This window comes from Lycorma delicatula, chromosome 8 (genome assembly GCF_047948215.1).
Source record: "Lycorma delicatula isolate Av1 chromosome 8, ASM4794821v1, whole genome shotgun sequence".
NCBI classification, from domain to species: Eukaryota; Metazoa; Arthropoda; class Insecta; order Hemiptera; family Fulgoridae; genus Lycorma; species Lycorma delicatula.
In genome coordinates this window covers 110,942,569-110,959,075 of record NC_134462.1, presented here as the reverse complement: position 1 = coordinate 110,959,075, position 16,507 = coordinate 110,942,569, and the positions used below count along the sequence as shown (strand labels likewise).

Sequence of the window (16,507 nt, the reverse complement as noted above, 5' to 3'; positions counted from 1 at the left end):
TTTTTATGCCTTTTCCTATAGTTTGTGAGAACAAATTTTGAAGGTCGTACAATATTCCTGTAATATTTATACTCCTGGAACTATTATTTTGCAGAAAATAATAATGTATTAAGGAATAATAGTTGCTTTTCGTTTTTGACCTTCTAAAAAATGTAACTTGTATAACACTATCTCTGATGGTTAGCTGTATGACCTTCGAAAAAGGTCCAAGGTGATATGTGTAAATATATATTCCATATTTCTGCTATTTTCATTGGTTAGTTCAAAAATAGGTAATTACATTTGAAAAAAATCGTTTTAACTTTGATACATGGTCAAATCAAAGGTGACCATGAGGTGTCCCCCTCCAAGAGTAACTTTTGTATTGTACGTAGTTTACGAGAAAATCGCCTGGGGCAATTAAAATTAAACATTATATATACAAGGTGTGTGAGAAAAGTAATGAGAATGGCAACACTGCGAGCGATCTGGCAACGCTGTGTCTACCGATCTGTGCTAGACCGGTTTGTTCATCCCTTCCACATGCTCAGTACGAGTTTCAACTCCGTTCAGCCAACACATTATTTTTGACAGCCCCATCAATGAAGTTGTGTTTTTGTTGTGCGTTACGAAAATGTAGCATCGGAAATTAGAGCAAAGTTGTGCAATCAAGTTTTGTGTTAAACTTGGAGAATCCGCGAGGGTAACCTTTGAAAAGTTGAAACAGGCCTATGGGGAACATTGCTTATCAAGAGCACAAGTTTTCCGCTGGCACAAATCATTTTTGGATGGCCGAGAACACGTTGAAGATCAATCTTGCTCAGGGAGACCTTCAACTTCAAAATCTGACGAAAACGTTGAGCGTGTGAAGGTTCTTGTGAGATCAGACCGTCGTTTAATAATAAGGATGATGAGTGAACTGTTAAATTTAAACACCTTCACCGTACATCAAATTTTGACAGACGATTTGTACATGTGAAAGGTTTGTGCGAAATTGGTGCCGAAAACCTCACAACGGAACAGAAGGACAATCGAAGAAACGTGTGCGTTGATCTTCTTGAGAGGATTGGGAATGACCAAGAATTCTTCAATCGTGTGATCACAGGTAATGAATTCTGGATATTTGAGTACGATCCTGAAACTAAGCCGCAAACCGAAGAATGGCACACTCCCGTCATCTCCTCGACCGAAAAAATGTCGAATGAGCAAATCAAAGATCAAAACCATGCTGATTTACCTTTGACAGCAGGGATATCGTGCATAGAGAATTTGTTCGTCCAGGACAAACTGTCAACCAAGTGTTTTACAAAGGTGTCCTTGAAAGGCTCAGGAAAAGCGTGATTGGCGTGAGACCAGACATTGCAAACAAGTGGATGCTTCATCTTGACAATGCTCCGTGTCACACGGCCATTTCCATCACGGAATTTATTACCTCAAAAATCATTCCTACGGTTCTTCAACCCCCCCCCCCCTATTAACCTGATTTGAGTCCTTGTGACTTTTTCCTTTTCCCGAAATTGAAACATGTCTTAAAAGGACGCCATTTTGGAACTCTGGAGAACATTCAAAAGACTGTGACCGACCAGTTAAAAGCCCTACCAGTTGAAGCCTTCCAGCACTGCTACCAGGAGTGGGAACAAGTCCGCCGGTGTATAGCTGCCCAAGGGAACTACTTTGAAGATAATATTGTCGTTTGAAAAAAGTAAAGTCAGTCTCAATACTTTTCTCACACACCTTCTTGTATATCAACCAAATGTAGAAGCATGGTGCGTTGGCTTGTTTGCTTCTAGGCTCACGTTTTTGAGTGGTAGCGTCTCGGCCTTTCACCCAGGGGTCCCGGGTTCGAATCCTGGTCAGGCATGGAATTTTTCACACACGCTACGAATCATTCATCTCATCCTCTGAAGTAATGCTTAACTGTGGACTCGGAGGTTAAAAAAAAAAAAAGGCTCACGTTTTTGTTGCCGGTTGAAGCACAAACTTTACTGAATTGAATTAATGAACTGTAAACTGTGAGCCTGTATCACTGTCAGCTGGGTTTGAACTGAATGATTAAAATCAACTGAATGAATACTACAAAAATAATAGTGGCAATTTAAAAAAAAAATTATTTTGAAGCTTTTCGTTGTAAATATTTTTGTAATTAGTATGCTAAATTCACAATCATTATTTAGTTACAATGGCAAAAACATGTGACAAAATCATGTTTAATTAAACATAAACCATGTAACATTTTCACGGCAGGTCATAAGCTCGCCTTTTTTTCTAGTATATATAAGCAAAACTTAATATATATGCATAAATAAAACCTCTTGTTATCAGAATATTGTGGACAAGAAATGTCCCGCACATAGGTAATTTTCAGATATGATAACAAGCTGCTAATGAAACTATTCTTTGTTACAAGTCTGAGGCCTAACATTCATTTATTTATTTTATTTCTATAATATACAAGCACAAATGGATTGTTTTTAATTGTCTATGGTTTTTCATTCTCACTAAAAACATAATTACGAGAAATAAGGATAATCAAACCGTACTGCTTTGCTTTGAAGAATCTTAGTAAAATGTTATACTTTATATCAGTGTTAAATATTTATTATGATTACATATATTCCTGTCTGGAATATAGTATCATCTCTTGTGGCTTTCTCAAAAAATTTTCAAGATTCAAAAGTGGGCTGTCAGATCATGTTTTGCCACCCATACCTATTATCATGTAGACTAATATTAACAAAATTAAAAAATGTTAATTTATTCGCATGATTACATTTATGAATATGAAATCTTTGCAAAAGAATAGTCACTTACTCTTTAAAAAAAAAGCCGACAATGCATAACTTAACTGTTTAGTTGAAGATTATTTAGTAATTTAGTGGCTTTATTGTTTAACAAAATATGTTGTGAGCATTAAAAATTTGAAATTGTGAAAAAAAATTTCTTTCATTTTGTGGTTCCCATACCTACAGACCAGCATTTAGGTAAAATTAATTTAAAAAAAAATAATTCCAAGCAGTGATAATAAATTTAAAGAAAGTTCTTAAATTTTTTTAAAATCTACAAAGATATAGCCATAATTTTAAATAAACAAAGGAGGTGAAATGTTTTGGCTATTTTTTTTCTTCAAGAAATAGTACTTAGAGTAAAAGTTATCAAAAAATTAATATTTTGACATTTTAAATGCAATGGGTAACTTGCAAGTTTGATTTAAATTTGAAATAGATTTAAAGAAATTAAAAAAAAAAAATATTTTTTGTTACTAGATGACTGGGATGGGATAAACAAAAGGTTTTTATAATAGTTTGAAGGCATATTGATGTAGAAAACACAGATGCAAGAAAACTCCCAGTAACTCCTTTTTTGAAGCAAGATACAGCTAAAAAAATTAAAATATATGAAGTCATTTTTTGGGGAGAGGATGAATGTTAAATACTACTTTGATAAACATTTTATCAGTTTCCCTTGATCTATCCATACAAATGCTGGAATAGTTCCTTTTTTATATGTGGAGTAGCATATTTACTCATACCTGATGTGATCTTTATAACTTATCATGTACCAATCAAAATAAAATATTTATTATTATGATCTTGGATATGCTTTCACATTTACTTTAACAAGGAATTTAAAATGGATGAAAAAAATTTAGACCAGTGTTACTCGATGAATTCTGAATACATTATTACATAACAGAGAATAAATGGTGACATTTTCTGTTGGGTTTTTTGAAACAACATTATTGACATTCTCATTGGGTTATAAGAGTAAATTTGAATCTTTATTCAATCTCTTATAATTGTTAAAATCTGTTTTTTAATTCAAATTTACCACTTTTATTGCTTGATAACATTGGTCAACAAAATTTTTTTTGTTTGTTAAATGAGAGTGAGTGGCTGATTCTTATAGTATTTTTTATGCTGATTTCATATATGTTAATAAATTTTTTCTATCGAGCTCAGTTTTTTGGTAAGTGAAATTTCTTTTGAAACAAAAATGTATGATGATTGTAATATAACAATATATTACATGCATTTTGTACTCGCCTAAAATCTATTTCTTTTAGATTTTCTGCTATAATTTGCTGTAGTAGATCCCTCTTTAGATTGGAAAGTAGTCACCTAACATTTTTAGGTTCCATTTTCCCTGGTATTGTGCTTCCATTGTAGATATCTCCTGGTGAAAGCGTTCTCCATATTCATCACTGATAGCACAAAGATAGTTAGGGAAAAAGTCCAAATGTGAATGTAAGAAATGGATTTTGAGTGACACGTTACACCCAAGTTCTTTGTAGTTTTGAAGATGTTCACTCACAATTTCTCTGTAGTTACTGGCCTTGTAGTTTCGAAGACAGTTGTTTACCACATTTTGAAATGATTTCCTTACAGCATGCTCCAAGTCATTCAAACATTCTTCAAAAACCGGATCACTCATTAGTTTTCTTATTTGTGATGCAATAGATCATAATGATCTGCACCATTATGATTCATTGCTTTAACAAAATTTTTGAATAAACGTTGCTTAATGTGTAGTGGCGGAAGATAAACTTTTTCTGGTTTTAATAATGCCCGACTAACAACGTTCTTCTCTCCTACAGTCAGTACCTCTCTTTGGCATCTGCTCTTTTATGCAGTGGTTTTTCCTATCCCTGCTGTCCCACTTGCACAAAGAGCAACAGTACTTGGTGAATCTGACTTGCAGTCCAAGTAAAAGCGCTATTACTTTATAAATATTTCTTATACTGAATCCTGCTCAATACAAGTTTCATATTTTCATAAGACTCCTTCATGTGAACAGTGTATGCTAACGGTATTAATGGGTATTTATTTTCAAAGTGAAGTATAACAACTTTCAAACTAAGCTTCGATGAGTCAATATAAAGTTGCCATCGTCAGGATGGTGGAAATGTCCCTAAGCTTCCAGTAAACAGTTTATATCATTACAGTACACTAAGTTTTCGTACTGAGAGAAGAAATGTTCAAATTCTGACTGTCTGTCATGGAAAGCACTTATTTTAGTACACAGTTGTAACAGATGCCATCCTGATCTTGATGCCAGTATTTCTGCTTCATTCATTGATAAATTTAGATCATGAACCAGATCATTTAATTCTAACTGATTAATTAAATGGGGTTCAGTATATCTATTCTTTAAAAAGTTTGTATCTCCTTCTTCGTCGCCTGATAAGTCAACACAAAATTTGACAGTTTCATTTAAGTTCCATGATTCTAGTGGCACTGGAATTGAAATCTTTTCTAATTTTAGCTGTTATCCCAGATATCTTTATTACACAAAAATAACAGTTTGTGGTATGATCCTTCAGTTTTTTCTAAACCATTGGAATTGCAAATGGCATGTGATGATATCTGTTTAGCCAACCAGTCAACGTTTTACAAGAAGCACAGCAAATATGAGGAGCCCAAGATTTGTCCTGAACACCTAATCTACATCTAAAATACAGTTCATGCACCTTTTTTATCAGTGGAGTTATACTTCTTTTCTGAGATTTCAATGTTATCTCACCACAAATGCAGCAGAAATTGTTTGGATGATTAATGCAACTGTGAGGCATCGTTAATACATTACAATAACTAATATTGTTTATAAAGAAACACTTTATAAACACACTAATTTAATAAACATACACTCACTTATTGAATAACATTTACCTAAAAATACAAAAGCCAGCTATAGAACTGAATGTTATACAAGAGAACTCACACTTGAATGAGAATTAAAAATATTTCTCTAGTCTGCACAACAGTCTATAAGTAAATATAATAACGACAGAAAAATAACTAATGAGTGGATGATAAGTTTATAGTAAGATGAAAATAGGAAGAATGAGTCACATTTTTGTTCATTTTAGTGCGTAAACAATAAACATTATGACTAATGTCTAACAAATCAAGGTGACAACAATTAAGGGACTGTAATAAATAAACAAAAGCTATTTAGTTGATAAATAATACAAAGTACTTCACAAAATACTATGCTTATGGAGTTCATCCATGATACTACCTGAAAATAAGAATGGTATTTAAAAAAAAAAACTAAGCCTGATAGAAAAATTCTGATTTTATATTTGAAATCAGCAAGAAAAATACTATAAGAATCAGTTATTCTCATTTAACAAAATCATTGTTGATCAGTGTAATTATTCTCAATTTAAAATTCTGTGATACTGTACAATACCTTCGTGACTAATTCAACTGTGTGGCTATCCACAACTAGAACAAAACTCAATTATCACAAAGAACACTAATTAAAATATCTGCCTTCTCTGTGAAATAGACCCTGAGAAGGGAATGCTTTTTCTAACTGATAAATATTTGATGTATATTTATACTTTAATGTTTTATTTATACTTAAATAAAAACACGTTACACCCAAGTTCTTTGTAGTTCTGAAGATGTTGACTCACAATTTCTCTGTAGTTACTGGCCTTGTGGTTTCGAAGACAGTTGTTTACCACATTTTGAAATGATTTTTGAATAAAAAAGAGAGAAGAAATGTTCAAATTCTGACTGTCTGTCATGGAAAGCACTTATTTTAGTACACAGTTGTAACAAATGCCATCCTGATCTTGATGCCAGTATTTCTGCTTCATTCATTGATAAATTTAGATCATGAACCAGATCATTTAATTCTAACTGATTAATTAAATGGGGTTCAGTATATCTATTCTTTAAAAAGTTTATATCTCCTTCTTCGTCGCTTTATAAGATTTGTCGTCATCACAAGATTTGGGGGCTGATATTCTGGACAAGATTATATTATTATAGTACAATTCCCTGTAGTCATTGTTGTATCAATTTCCTGTTTATCCTTAGACTTACTGATATATATATATAGATATATTGTAGCTTAATTCGCCATATTACACTTGCACTTGATTTCTTTATGTTGTACCTGACCATTCTTGGGTTTTGAAGAAAATATTAGTCATTTTATTTTCCTTATATCAGTCACTAAAAATCACTGTTGACAATAAATTATGTTTTTCAATTTTTTTTAATAACTTCAAACATTTTGCAGTTATAATTACAATCTTTTCATTTGCTCTGAGATCACAGCTGATTTAGCATATGAACACAGAATATTAAAAGCAGTAAGGCACTATTATGTAACTGAAAAAGGTGTTACAACAATCACAAAACTTTTTACCAATTAAGATGTCCTATAAGTTATATGAATAAATATAAATGATAAAATGATTTTCTGAGAGAATCTGGATACAAGATGTTTGGATATACAAAAGTTGTAATGTACATACAATAATGTATACTTTAATAATAATAATAAAAAGAAGAAATCACCAGGCTCGTAAAACTTTCCTAAATCAGCTGATTTCAAAGTTGAGAGATCTATTAACCAGACGTCTAAGGTATGGTCAGTCTGAGTCTGTACAAAACTGCACCTCACTCTCACATCATGAACAAAGGATGTGACTGCCTACTGGGCTTGAATTCAGAAGGCTGCATTGGATATTTGGAGACTTCCAGATATTCATACGAGAATAATAATAAAAATAAAGGACAATATAAGCAAAAAATACATACCCAATTTTGATGATGGTATATTTACTGATAAAATAGGTTGATTATTCAAACATTAATCCTTAAATATTAGAGAATATAAAAATGGAATTCAAAATCACATGAAATTTGTAAAATGAATGATAAATTGTAAATGTAAACAAATCAATTTTTTCACCTTACCCTATTGACTTGTCTAATAGATTTTTAAGAAATTATTAATTATTATCAATTTTTAAGAATTTATTTAATACTTTAATTTTAATAAAGAAATATCATAATATTTCATTCATATTCATGTATCTTTTATTCTACTTTTTTGTACTTAAATCCGTATAATACCATACATTGCTACATTTAATGCATATGTATCACAAGATTTGGGGGCTGATATTTTGCACAATATTATATTATTATAGTACAATTCCCTGTAGTCATTGTTGTATCAATTTCCTGTTTATCCTTAGACTTATTGAGAACCAGTGTTACCAATTTTTAACAATGTAAAATGTGGGTACCAAGTCAAATAATTATTATGCTACTTTGAGATTTAAAAATCTGTTGGTGTATAATAAAAATCAGTTAAAACTTATGAAACTGTATATTAAATCAATCTTATGAACTATAAATCTTACGTATAAATCAATTGTATACTAACTTTTACAATGTATGGTAATAAATAAGAATATATATGTTTTTCAGGGAGCTCAAACAACTGCTGCTGATAATAACACTGATACAAAAGATCAACATGAAGCAGTTCATCTTGACGAAACAGTTAGAATGACTGTATTCTATGAAACACTCTGCCCATATTCAATGAAATTTTTCACAGAACAAATATCAAAGCTGTTTCATAATGATACCAAGCTGTATAAATATGTCCGTTTTGATTTTGTACCATACGGTAATGCAAAAGTAAGTATTTATTCAAATTTCTTTAAATAAAATGTCACGATTATTTAATTTAGGTAGAGGACTCATGTGGGATAGATTCAAGCAATTGGTACATAGGGATACATTTACCAGTTAAGGGATACATTCCTTAATAATGCAAGAAAATTGGTAAATTTTAAATACAAGATAATTAGACATGAATGTATATAATAACCTAAAGCCTTCATTAGAAGTCTGGGATCTTGTTAAATGGTTTATTCTTCCTACTGAGTTGGTTACTTCTACACACCACACAATTCTTTGAATGAATGAGTGTTGAGGAAACCTCACACTTCACTAAGAAAAATTTTTATGGGCGTTTATTATCTGAAGTAAAGGGGCTTTGTTGCAGAACACCTTTGTATAAATTGATGCAAATCTATTAATCGGTAATGTTGTTAATATTCCAAATAAAAATACCCTATTGTAGAATTGTAGACAAGAATTGAAACACTTCTTTCAGTGGGGTTGTTTATATTTTTAATTGTTCCTAAAAAAAATTAAAAATTGAGTGGGTTGATTGTCCCTTTCATGCTATTCATCCCTTTTCTATAATTTTGGTACCTTAAACCCATATAATGTAATGTGAATTTTGATTGGATGCCATCTTGGGAAGCTATGGTGTGAGGAAAGGGTCTATTTAATATACCACATCTTAGATTTTTGTTTGATTTTGTTTCCTACGTGGTAGCTGTACAAAAAAATTCACCTGTACAAAAAAATTCACACTGCTTTTCAGGTAATGCCTCCTTTCCTTTCTGATTTATGCATCATTTTAGGAATTTGTTTTATCTTACAATTATTTCTTAATGTATTCAAAAACACCCAACTTTCTACTAATGAAGATTCTGCGAAATACTGTAATGAAGTAACTAACAAAATGTAAATTTATTAATATTTATGAAAAACTATTACTATATTTATAATACTCAAAGTCTAATAATTAAATTCTCATTTATTTTCACTATCAGTAATGTAAAAAAAAATTATTTAAAATGAAAAAAAAATTATTTAGGCTGACACTAAGTATAAAGGGAGAGAATAATCTATTTTTTTCTGTTTCAAAAAATGTATTCCTTAACTTTTTCATTTGTATGGAGTTATTGCTGTTCCAAGATCTTTACTAAATGTTAACCTTTTATTAGATCTAATATAAAGGTTAACATTGGATCTAACTTATAAGTTTTATTAAATGCTATCTGGTTAACCTGATAATAAGCTCAACTAAATAAAACCACAAACAAAACAATTTTGTTTTTAAAACAAAATTTAAAAATGGCAATAGTATTATTCATTTAATATTCTTATTATTATTTATTTTAATAAAATTTGAAAATAGCAACTTATAGCACTTATTTATTAGCATAATGAAATATGGTAATATTAAAAAAAAAAAAAAAAATTAAATTGTAAATAATTCACTTTTAAATTATGTGAAAATAACAAACTTCTTCATTAACATTCATTACAACAAATCACTAAGAGAAATGAGATACCAGAACACATTAACCAAATCAAAATCTTAGCTTCAAAATCAAATATGGAGTCTTGGTATTAAATTTCAACAAGTACAAATATTTATAAAACTACTTTACGTAAAATAATACTTTCTTCACTTAACCAAGTCTATCAAAGAGTTTACCAATTTCTGGCATTTTATAATAAAAATTTTTCATATTACTCATCAATGAGACACATGTATACAAAATATTGTACCGGCATTATAATGTTGATGGCAATATATGCCTATTGATAGAAGGGCAACAAAGGGCAATGTCTTACATCCATCATGCTCATTAACACACCTTTACACACAATATACTGAAAATTATAAGAAATATAATCATTCAAGATTCAGTGATTACAAATATAATCAATCACCATATGGAAAATAATCCTCACTATTTCATTAAGTTAAAAATCCACACAAGTTTAATCAATAACCTCAAACTCACAACCCAAAAATAATACTTAAACTTACTCCAAGAAAAATTCAAATTAAAGTAACATATACAATTACTATGAATGAACTAGATAAGCTGTAAACAATGTACCTATTTAAGTATACAAACATTAGAACGTGACAACTAACAAACATTTCAAATTTAAAAAAAAAATTTCTTAAGACAACACTTCAACAGATGTGCAATATGTTTGTGGCATGACAAACATGATTAATAAACATAAACACTAATCCACTGAACAAACAAACATAATTACTATTCATTGTAATTTCTTGTTTTTATTTGCTTTTATTAGAGAAAAAAAGAATCAGCATTCTCTGAGAATAAATTTATAGTACTAATACTCAATATTAATATAATTTTATAAATGGAAAATGTTAAAGCCAATTAAAAATACATTTAAGAGTCCAAATCAGTGAGTTATCTATACTTAAAGTATCAGTAAAGCCAGAAGTACAAAAGTAAATATCCCCAACAAATTCTTAACAGGACATCTTTAAGTAATTTATAAAAAAAAAACCTCATAACACTACAAAATCAATTGTATAAAAACTAAACTGCAGTGATTTCATAACTCTATGTCAAATAGATTGGATGTAAATCATCCATTATAGATAAAAGGATTACATGCAAAAACAGTTAGCTCTGGAAAATCACCCTGTAGAAACAAAATAATCCACAAAAATATTAACTGTACATGTAAATTCTACACAAATTATAAAAACACACTTGATTGGCTTGAAACTTTCAAATACACTAAACTTGACAAAAACATATTAAATTAATGAACACAAAACAGATTGAATATGTTGTTTGATTATATATTGTCGCCTAATGGCTTCAATGGCATATAATTCTATACCTTGTGGCGGACCCTGAAAAGGGCCATTTTTTGAGTTAACTCTGAGAAGAGCTGTTTGGTCCAGAAATTGATTTCTGGACAAAGTCAGGGAGTTGCGGCTTACCCATTGAAGTCCAACTGGGCTTTCACTCAGCGTCAGTTGGGTCCCCACTACAGTGTGGCAGTGGTGGCCCTCATAGCCCCGCAGTGTCGGTCGTCCTTCGCCGGCGCGGCCGAGGCGGTTCTCCCCGAGCGATTCCACGCTGGGCCGGCTCCTGCTGCTGAGTCCGCCGCGGCTAGGACGATTGAAGCCCGGCGAGCTGGAGCTGGAGAGGTTATGTGCATTCGCGTCCAGCGTCTCCGTCGGCGGGCCGGCCAGGCCTGCTGCTCCGGCGGGTGTTGGCATCCGCCGGGAGGTCCCACATTGAGCTTGTCCCAGGGAACTTCTGCTTGGTCTTCTCAGGTGGTGGTCCACGATGAATTGTGTTCTCTCGTGGTGAACGCTCTTTTATTGGTGCCTGAGAGTGGTGGGGCTGCAGCGCCGCCATGGTGGGAGAACTACGCGGTGGTAGTGATGCTTGTATTAACGCGTCCGTATACTGTGCGCCCCGCTCACATCGTTGCTACCGTTATCGTCCGCCGATATTAAATTAAACATATATGTGGTAACAATATAAAGGGCTACTGTTTTTAACATGACTGTATTCACAGTAGTGCAACTAGTAACTCCACCAAAAGAAGAAGATATTCTGGTATTTAGCTCTGATAGTTCCTATAGTAAAATAATCTACATTCAGTTGAAAGTGAGTAGTGTCTAATTTTTCAAAACTTTAAAGTACTATTAAGTTTTGTCATGATATTCAATGAAACTTTTGGACTTAGATACATTAAAAGAAAGTGGGAAACTCTTTTTATAGATATCTAACTATAGGGAAAGATGAAAATTTGGTAGAAAATTTTCTACATTCTGATCTTTAAAAATTACATATGTGGTGCTGTAATCCCAAAACTAACAATTCAAGAACTTAGTTAAAAAAAAATGTAATTTGTTATTGCTCAACTACTTACAACTGAAATCTTAATTGTTTTTTTAATCTCATTTTTGATTTGAGTATAACAATACTTTGAGATTTTATAAATTTATGTCAAAATTTCTCACTCAATAAAACTTCAAGGATTGGTTTTTTGAGTATAAAACATAATGCGAGGACAAAATGTCACACTAAATGATTAGTGATACCATAAATCAGTCATGTTGATGATAATATTTTGCTCCTAGAGTTAACCATCTTATGGTTATGCCAGAAGGTACTGTTTATTTAAAAATTCAAATTACCATAAATATATCACAACTTCCATATTATGCCATTAATTATTAGTCATCAGATGTAAAAATGGTCAGATTATTTTGTATGTAATATAGTCAATTATATTTCGTAAATAAAACATTTAGAGCAGTTTCAACTTTTTCTGTTCTTTCCTAAAATTTCAAATATGAGTATCTTCTGATTGATGTTAGATATTAATTAATGACAAAATTTTCTCTATTTTAGTGGACAAATATAGTTTCTAATGTTTTTATGACCATAAGTAGTTTATAAATGTGTTTTATATTTTGAAATATAAATACAAAGGCTATGGATGTCCTGTGTATTATACACCACCTAACAAAAAATTATCTTTTATGATTTAACATTTTTTTCTATATTAGTCATAGGATGTTTATTTTTTGCAAAGCGTATAGAGATTTGAAAATTTCATGTCATTCCTTTCCATAGCTAGTGTTTTTAAAAAATTTTTATAAACAATTTGACGGTCGTATTAACTCTGAAAAGATCATACTTTGTAAAAATGATAATTTCAGATACCTTAAGTGAATTTCAGAGGGAATACCAAATTTTATTTTGATTTTAAATTTAAAAAAAAAATATTTGCTACGTTAAAATTTTTCCAAAAATCCTTGTAATAATATTCTTGAATTCAAAGTTTTACCATAATTCATTCAACTTTTAAAACACAATAGTGAAGGGTTGGGTAAAACTATACTCAGTGACCACTTATTTTTTTTCACCTACAGTAACTTCACTTTACAGAACAATACAAACATCTACCATATTTAAAAAATTTTTTCTGCATCTATTATATTAATAATTACATTTTTTGACCATTCATCATATAACCTGAAATCATAATTCCGATGTAAATCAAAGGCCAAAAAGAAAAGATGTATACTTAGTTGGCTTAAGTAACTTTTTTCCTTCCAGTACCTAAATAAATTTAAATCAATACAATGTAGGGATAATGGAAACATGTCCGATTAGGTACCAAATTTTTATCCTAATATTATTAAAGCAACCAAAACCAACAAAGTGACAAGAAATATGCATGGAAGTTGGCTTATTAAAAAATTCTCCATTCTTTACCTCAAAATTACTTCATAAAACTTTAATAATCTAAACATTTCATGCTTTACAATAAACAATTTGTAATTTTAAAACAAAATTACAGGATAGAATATAACGTTAAATCAATTCTTGAGTTTACTTTTTGCGTTTCTAAACCTTACAATTAATCACCTGGAAGAAGTAGACATGTTTTTACTTTATGTACCTTTTGTGTTAGCTTTCATACTGTCCACCAGAACAATAAATTGTACCATTCAGTTGTAGTATGACTAAAGTAATGATGGTTAAACACATCATCATAAAATCATCTGATTTTCAAAGTTGAGAGTTCTAAGGTTAGAGTCCTTGTAAAGGCAGTTGTTTTTATATGGATATAAATACTAGACTGTGGATACTGGTGTTCTTTAGTAATTGGGTCTCAATTAATCACATATCTCAGAAGTGGTTGACCTGAGTCTGTTCAAGACTATATGTTTACCAGTACATGGTAAACTTATTTACGTATACATCGAACCACATCTGCAGCTATGTCATCTGGCAAAATAGTAGCGCTGATTGCAGATGCTATCCATACACAAATGCCCAGATCCAGCAATAGCTGGAAAACTGGTTGGAGAAAACATTCAGTTGTAGTCTGACCACTTAATCAAGTTTAGCACGCAGGTAAACTATTCATAGCGAAGTATTAATAATAAACTGTTATTTAAAAAAAAACTTTTGTTTTCAAAAACATGCAACTTGAAAAGTTCATTTTAGTTAATTTATTGAAAACATTGAGAATAATATAAAGTGAAATATCTTAATTAGCAAATTATAAATATACTCTGCATTATATCTGCTATTTCCAGGCCACCAGACTTAAAAAAAATAAACATACAAATATTTAATATTAATTTATTTTTAAAATATACTTATATTTTGCTAAAAAGGCACTTATTCTTAAAAAATAATAAAATTCACCTTTATCAAACCAGAAAATGAAACCGTTTTCATATAACTCAACACAATATTTCGACTTTCAAGGAAAGGACTTACCATTTTTATATTTACCAATTTACCATTCAAAAACAATATTGAATTTTTAGATAATACTAATCAAAAAATAATTCAGTACTTACGTATTAACGCCACCGCAGCTACAGCTTTATTTAAAAACAAAGTAGTCAATCGGTGGAAAATGGGCCGAAATTATATTAAATTAAATTATATTTATTTTATAAATATAATTCAACCAAACTTAACCTACGCTCGCTAACCTTGACAAATTAACACTGTAATTTTTGGAGTATTTATTTAATATCCAGTAATATTGTTATTTAAATAATAAATAATTGCAATAATTACTGAATTTATTAAATAAATACTCAAAAAATTATGGTGTTAATTAGTCAAGGTTAGCAAGCAGAGCGAGCGTAGGTTTGGTTAAATTATAATTATAAAATAAATAAATGTAAATAACCATTTCTTAAAATTAATAAAGAGACTCAATAAAATAAATACTCAATTTTAAATAAAGCTGTAGCTGCGGTGGCGTTAGTACGTATGTGATTTTTCTGTATCTCATTTAGTTTAAATATATTTGCACAAAATAATTTTCAAGTACGCTTTCAGAATTGTAATTCATTTTGTAGCAATTTTTTTATATTTAATGTACTTGTATTCATACTTTACAATTTTTCCATTGTTTGTATTAAATAATTAATAAGGGCTTAAACTAAATCTTTATTTATATAATAACTTGTTTTTACATATAAATACACAAAATGATTCCAAATTACATGGCAATTTCTCAGGAGATGATTCTATAGCCAAAAATTGATCAGAAAACATGAATTTTAATACTAGATCATGGATACCGGTGTTCTTTGGTGGTTGGGTAATGGTCGAACTGAGACTGTACAAGACTACACTCATACACATATAGTCTTCATATGAAGACTGTAATTCATTTGCACTCATACATATCATCCTCTGAAGTATTATCTGAATGATAATTACTGGAGGCTAAGCAGGAAAAAGAAAAAGATAAAAAAACAGTTCATTAGTGAGTTTCAGCTTGCAAAACATTTAGTCCTGCTTTCTGCTCCCTCTGTAAAGTTAAACCATACCAAAATTCTTGGGGTAAATTTGGTGCTTCTTTACGGTTTTTAAAGTAAGAAATTTAATAAAAGTGGTCCCAGGCTGCTATCTCACATAGGTTTCAAGAAAAATGGAGTAAAACATGAAAATGTTTTGCAAGAAAATACACTTTTTTAGGTTTGCAATAAAATAACTGTTAATTTACCGATAAATAAATAAAAATTTTTAGTTTACCTTGTAGGGAATTCAATTATGAGAAAATTGTAGTAAATAAAAAATTTGAGAAGTTCAACTTTAATCAGAAACAAAACACTCAAATTGGATTGGAAAACTGATACGATTTTAAACAGAACAATTTGCATACAAATGCTAAAAATTATAAAATTTGAAAGTCATCCTTCTAAAACAATTTAAAAATTTGTATTTTTTCATAGGTTGGAAATACAACTGATCACCAATTAAACTTAGTGTTAACATTTGAATATTCTTTTGGATGGTGTTTGTCCTGTTATTGTTTGGTCAGTCATTCATAATGGGTGATACCATAAATTTGTTTTCATCTTAAAAGTTAACGGACATGTTGTTAATTTATGGCAAAGTCGATTTACTTTAAACAAATTGATGAAATCTTTTAAACAGATCAATAATTTATTAAAAATGATAAAAGATGCATAATAAAGCCCTTTCTCATAAGCTGAATTATTTTGTTGAGTTATACAAAAACAGTTCCATTGTTTGGTTCATAGAAGTAGGATGCTATTATTTTTT

General features: G+C 30.4%; 2 protein-coding genes across 3 annotated transcripts in view; one reads left to right on the top strand and one right to left on the bottom strand.

The window, feature by feature from the left end:
• The window catches only part of LOC142328952 (uncharacterized), a 313,857-nt gene that overhangs the window by 23,064 nt on the left and 274,286 nt on the right, over positions 1-16,507 (bottom strand). The window lies entirely within an intron of this gene.
• LOC142328953 (gamma-interferon-inducible lysosomal thiol reductase-like protein) overlaps positions 1-16,507 on the top strand; it is a 59,520-nt gene that overhangs the window by 37,007 nt on the left and 6,006 nt on the right. Inside the window, exon 4 of the mRNA XM_075373153.1 lies at positions 8,217-8,432. Coding sequence (XP_075229268.1) covers positions 8,217-8,432 — 216 coding nt within the window. The remainder of the gene's footprint in view (positions 1-8,216; positions 8,433-16,507) is intronic.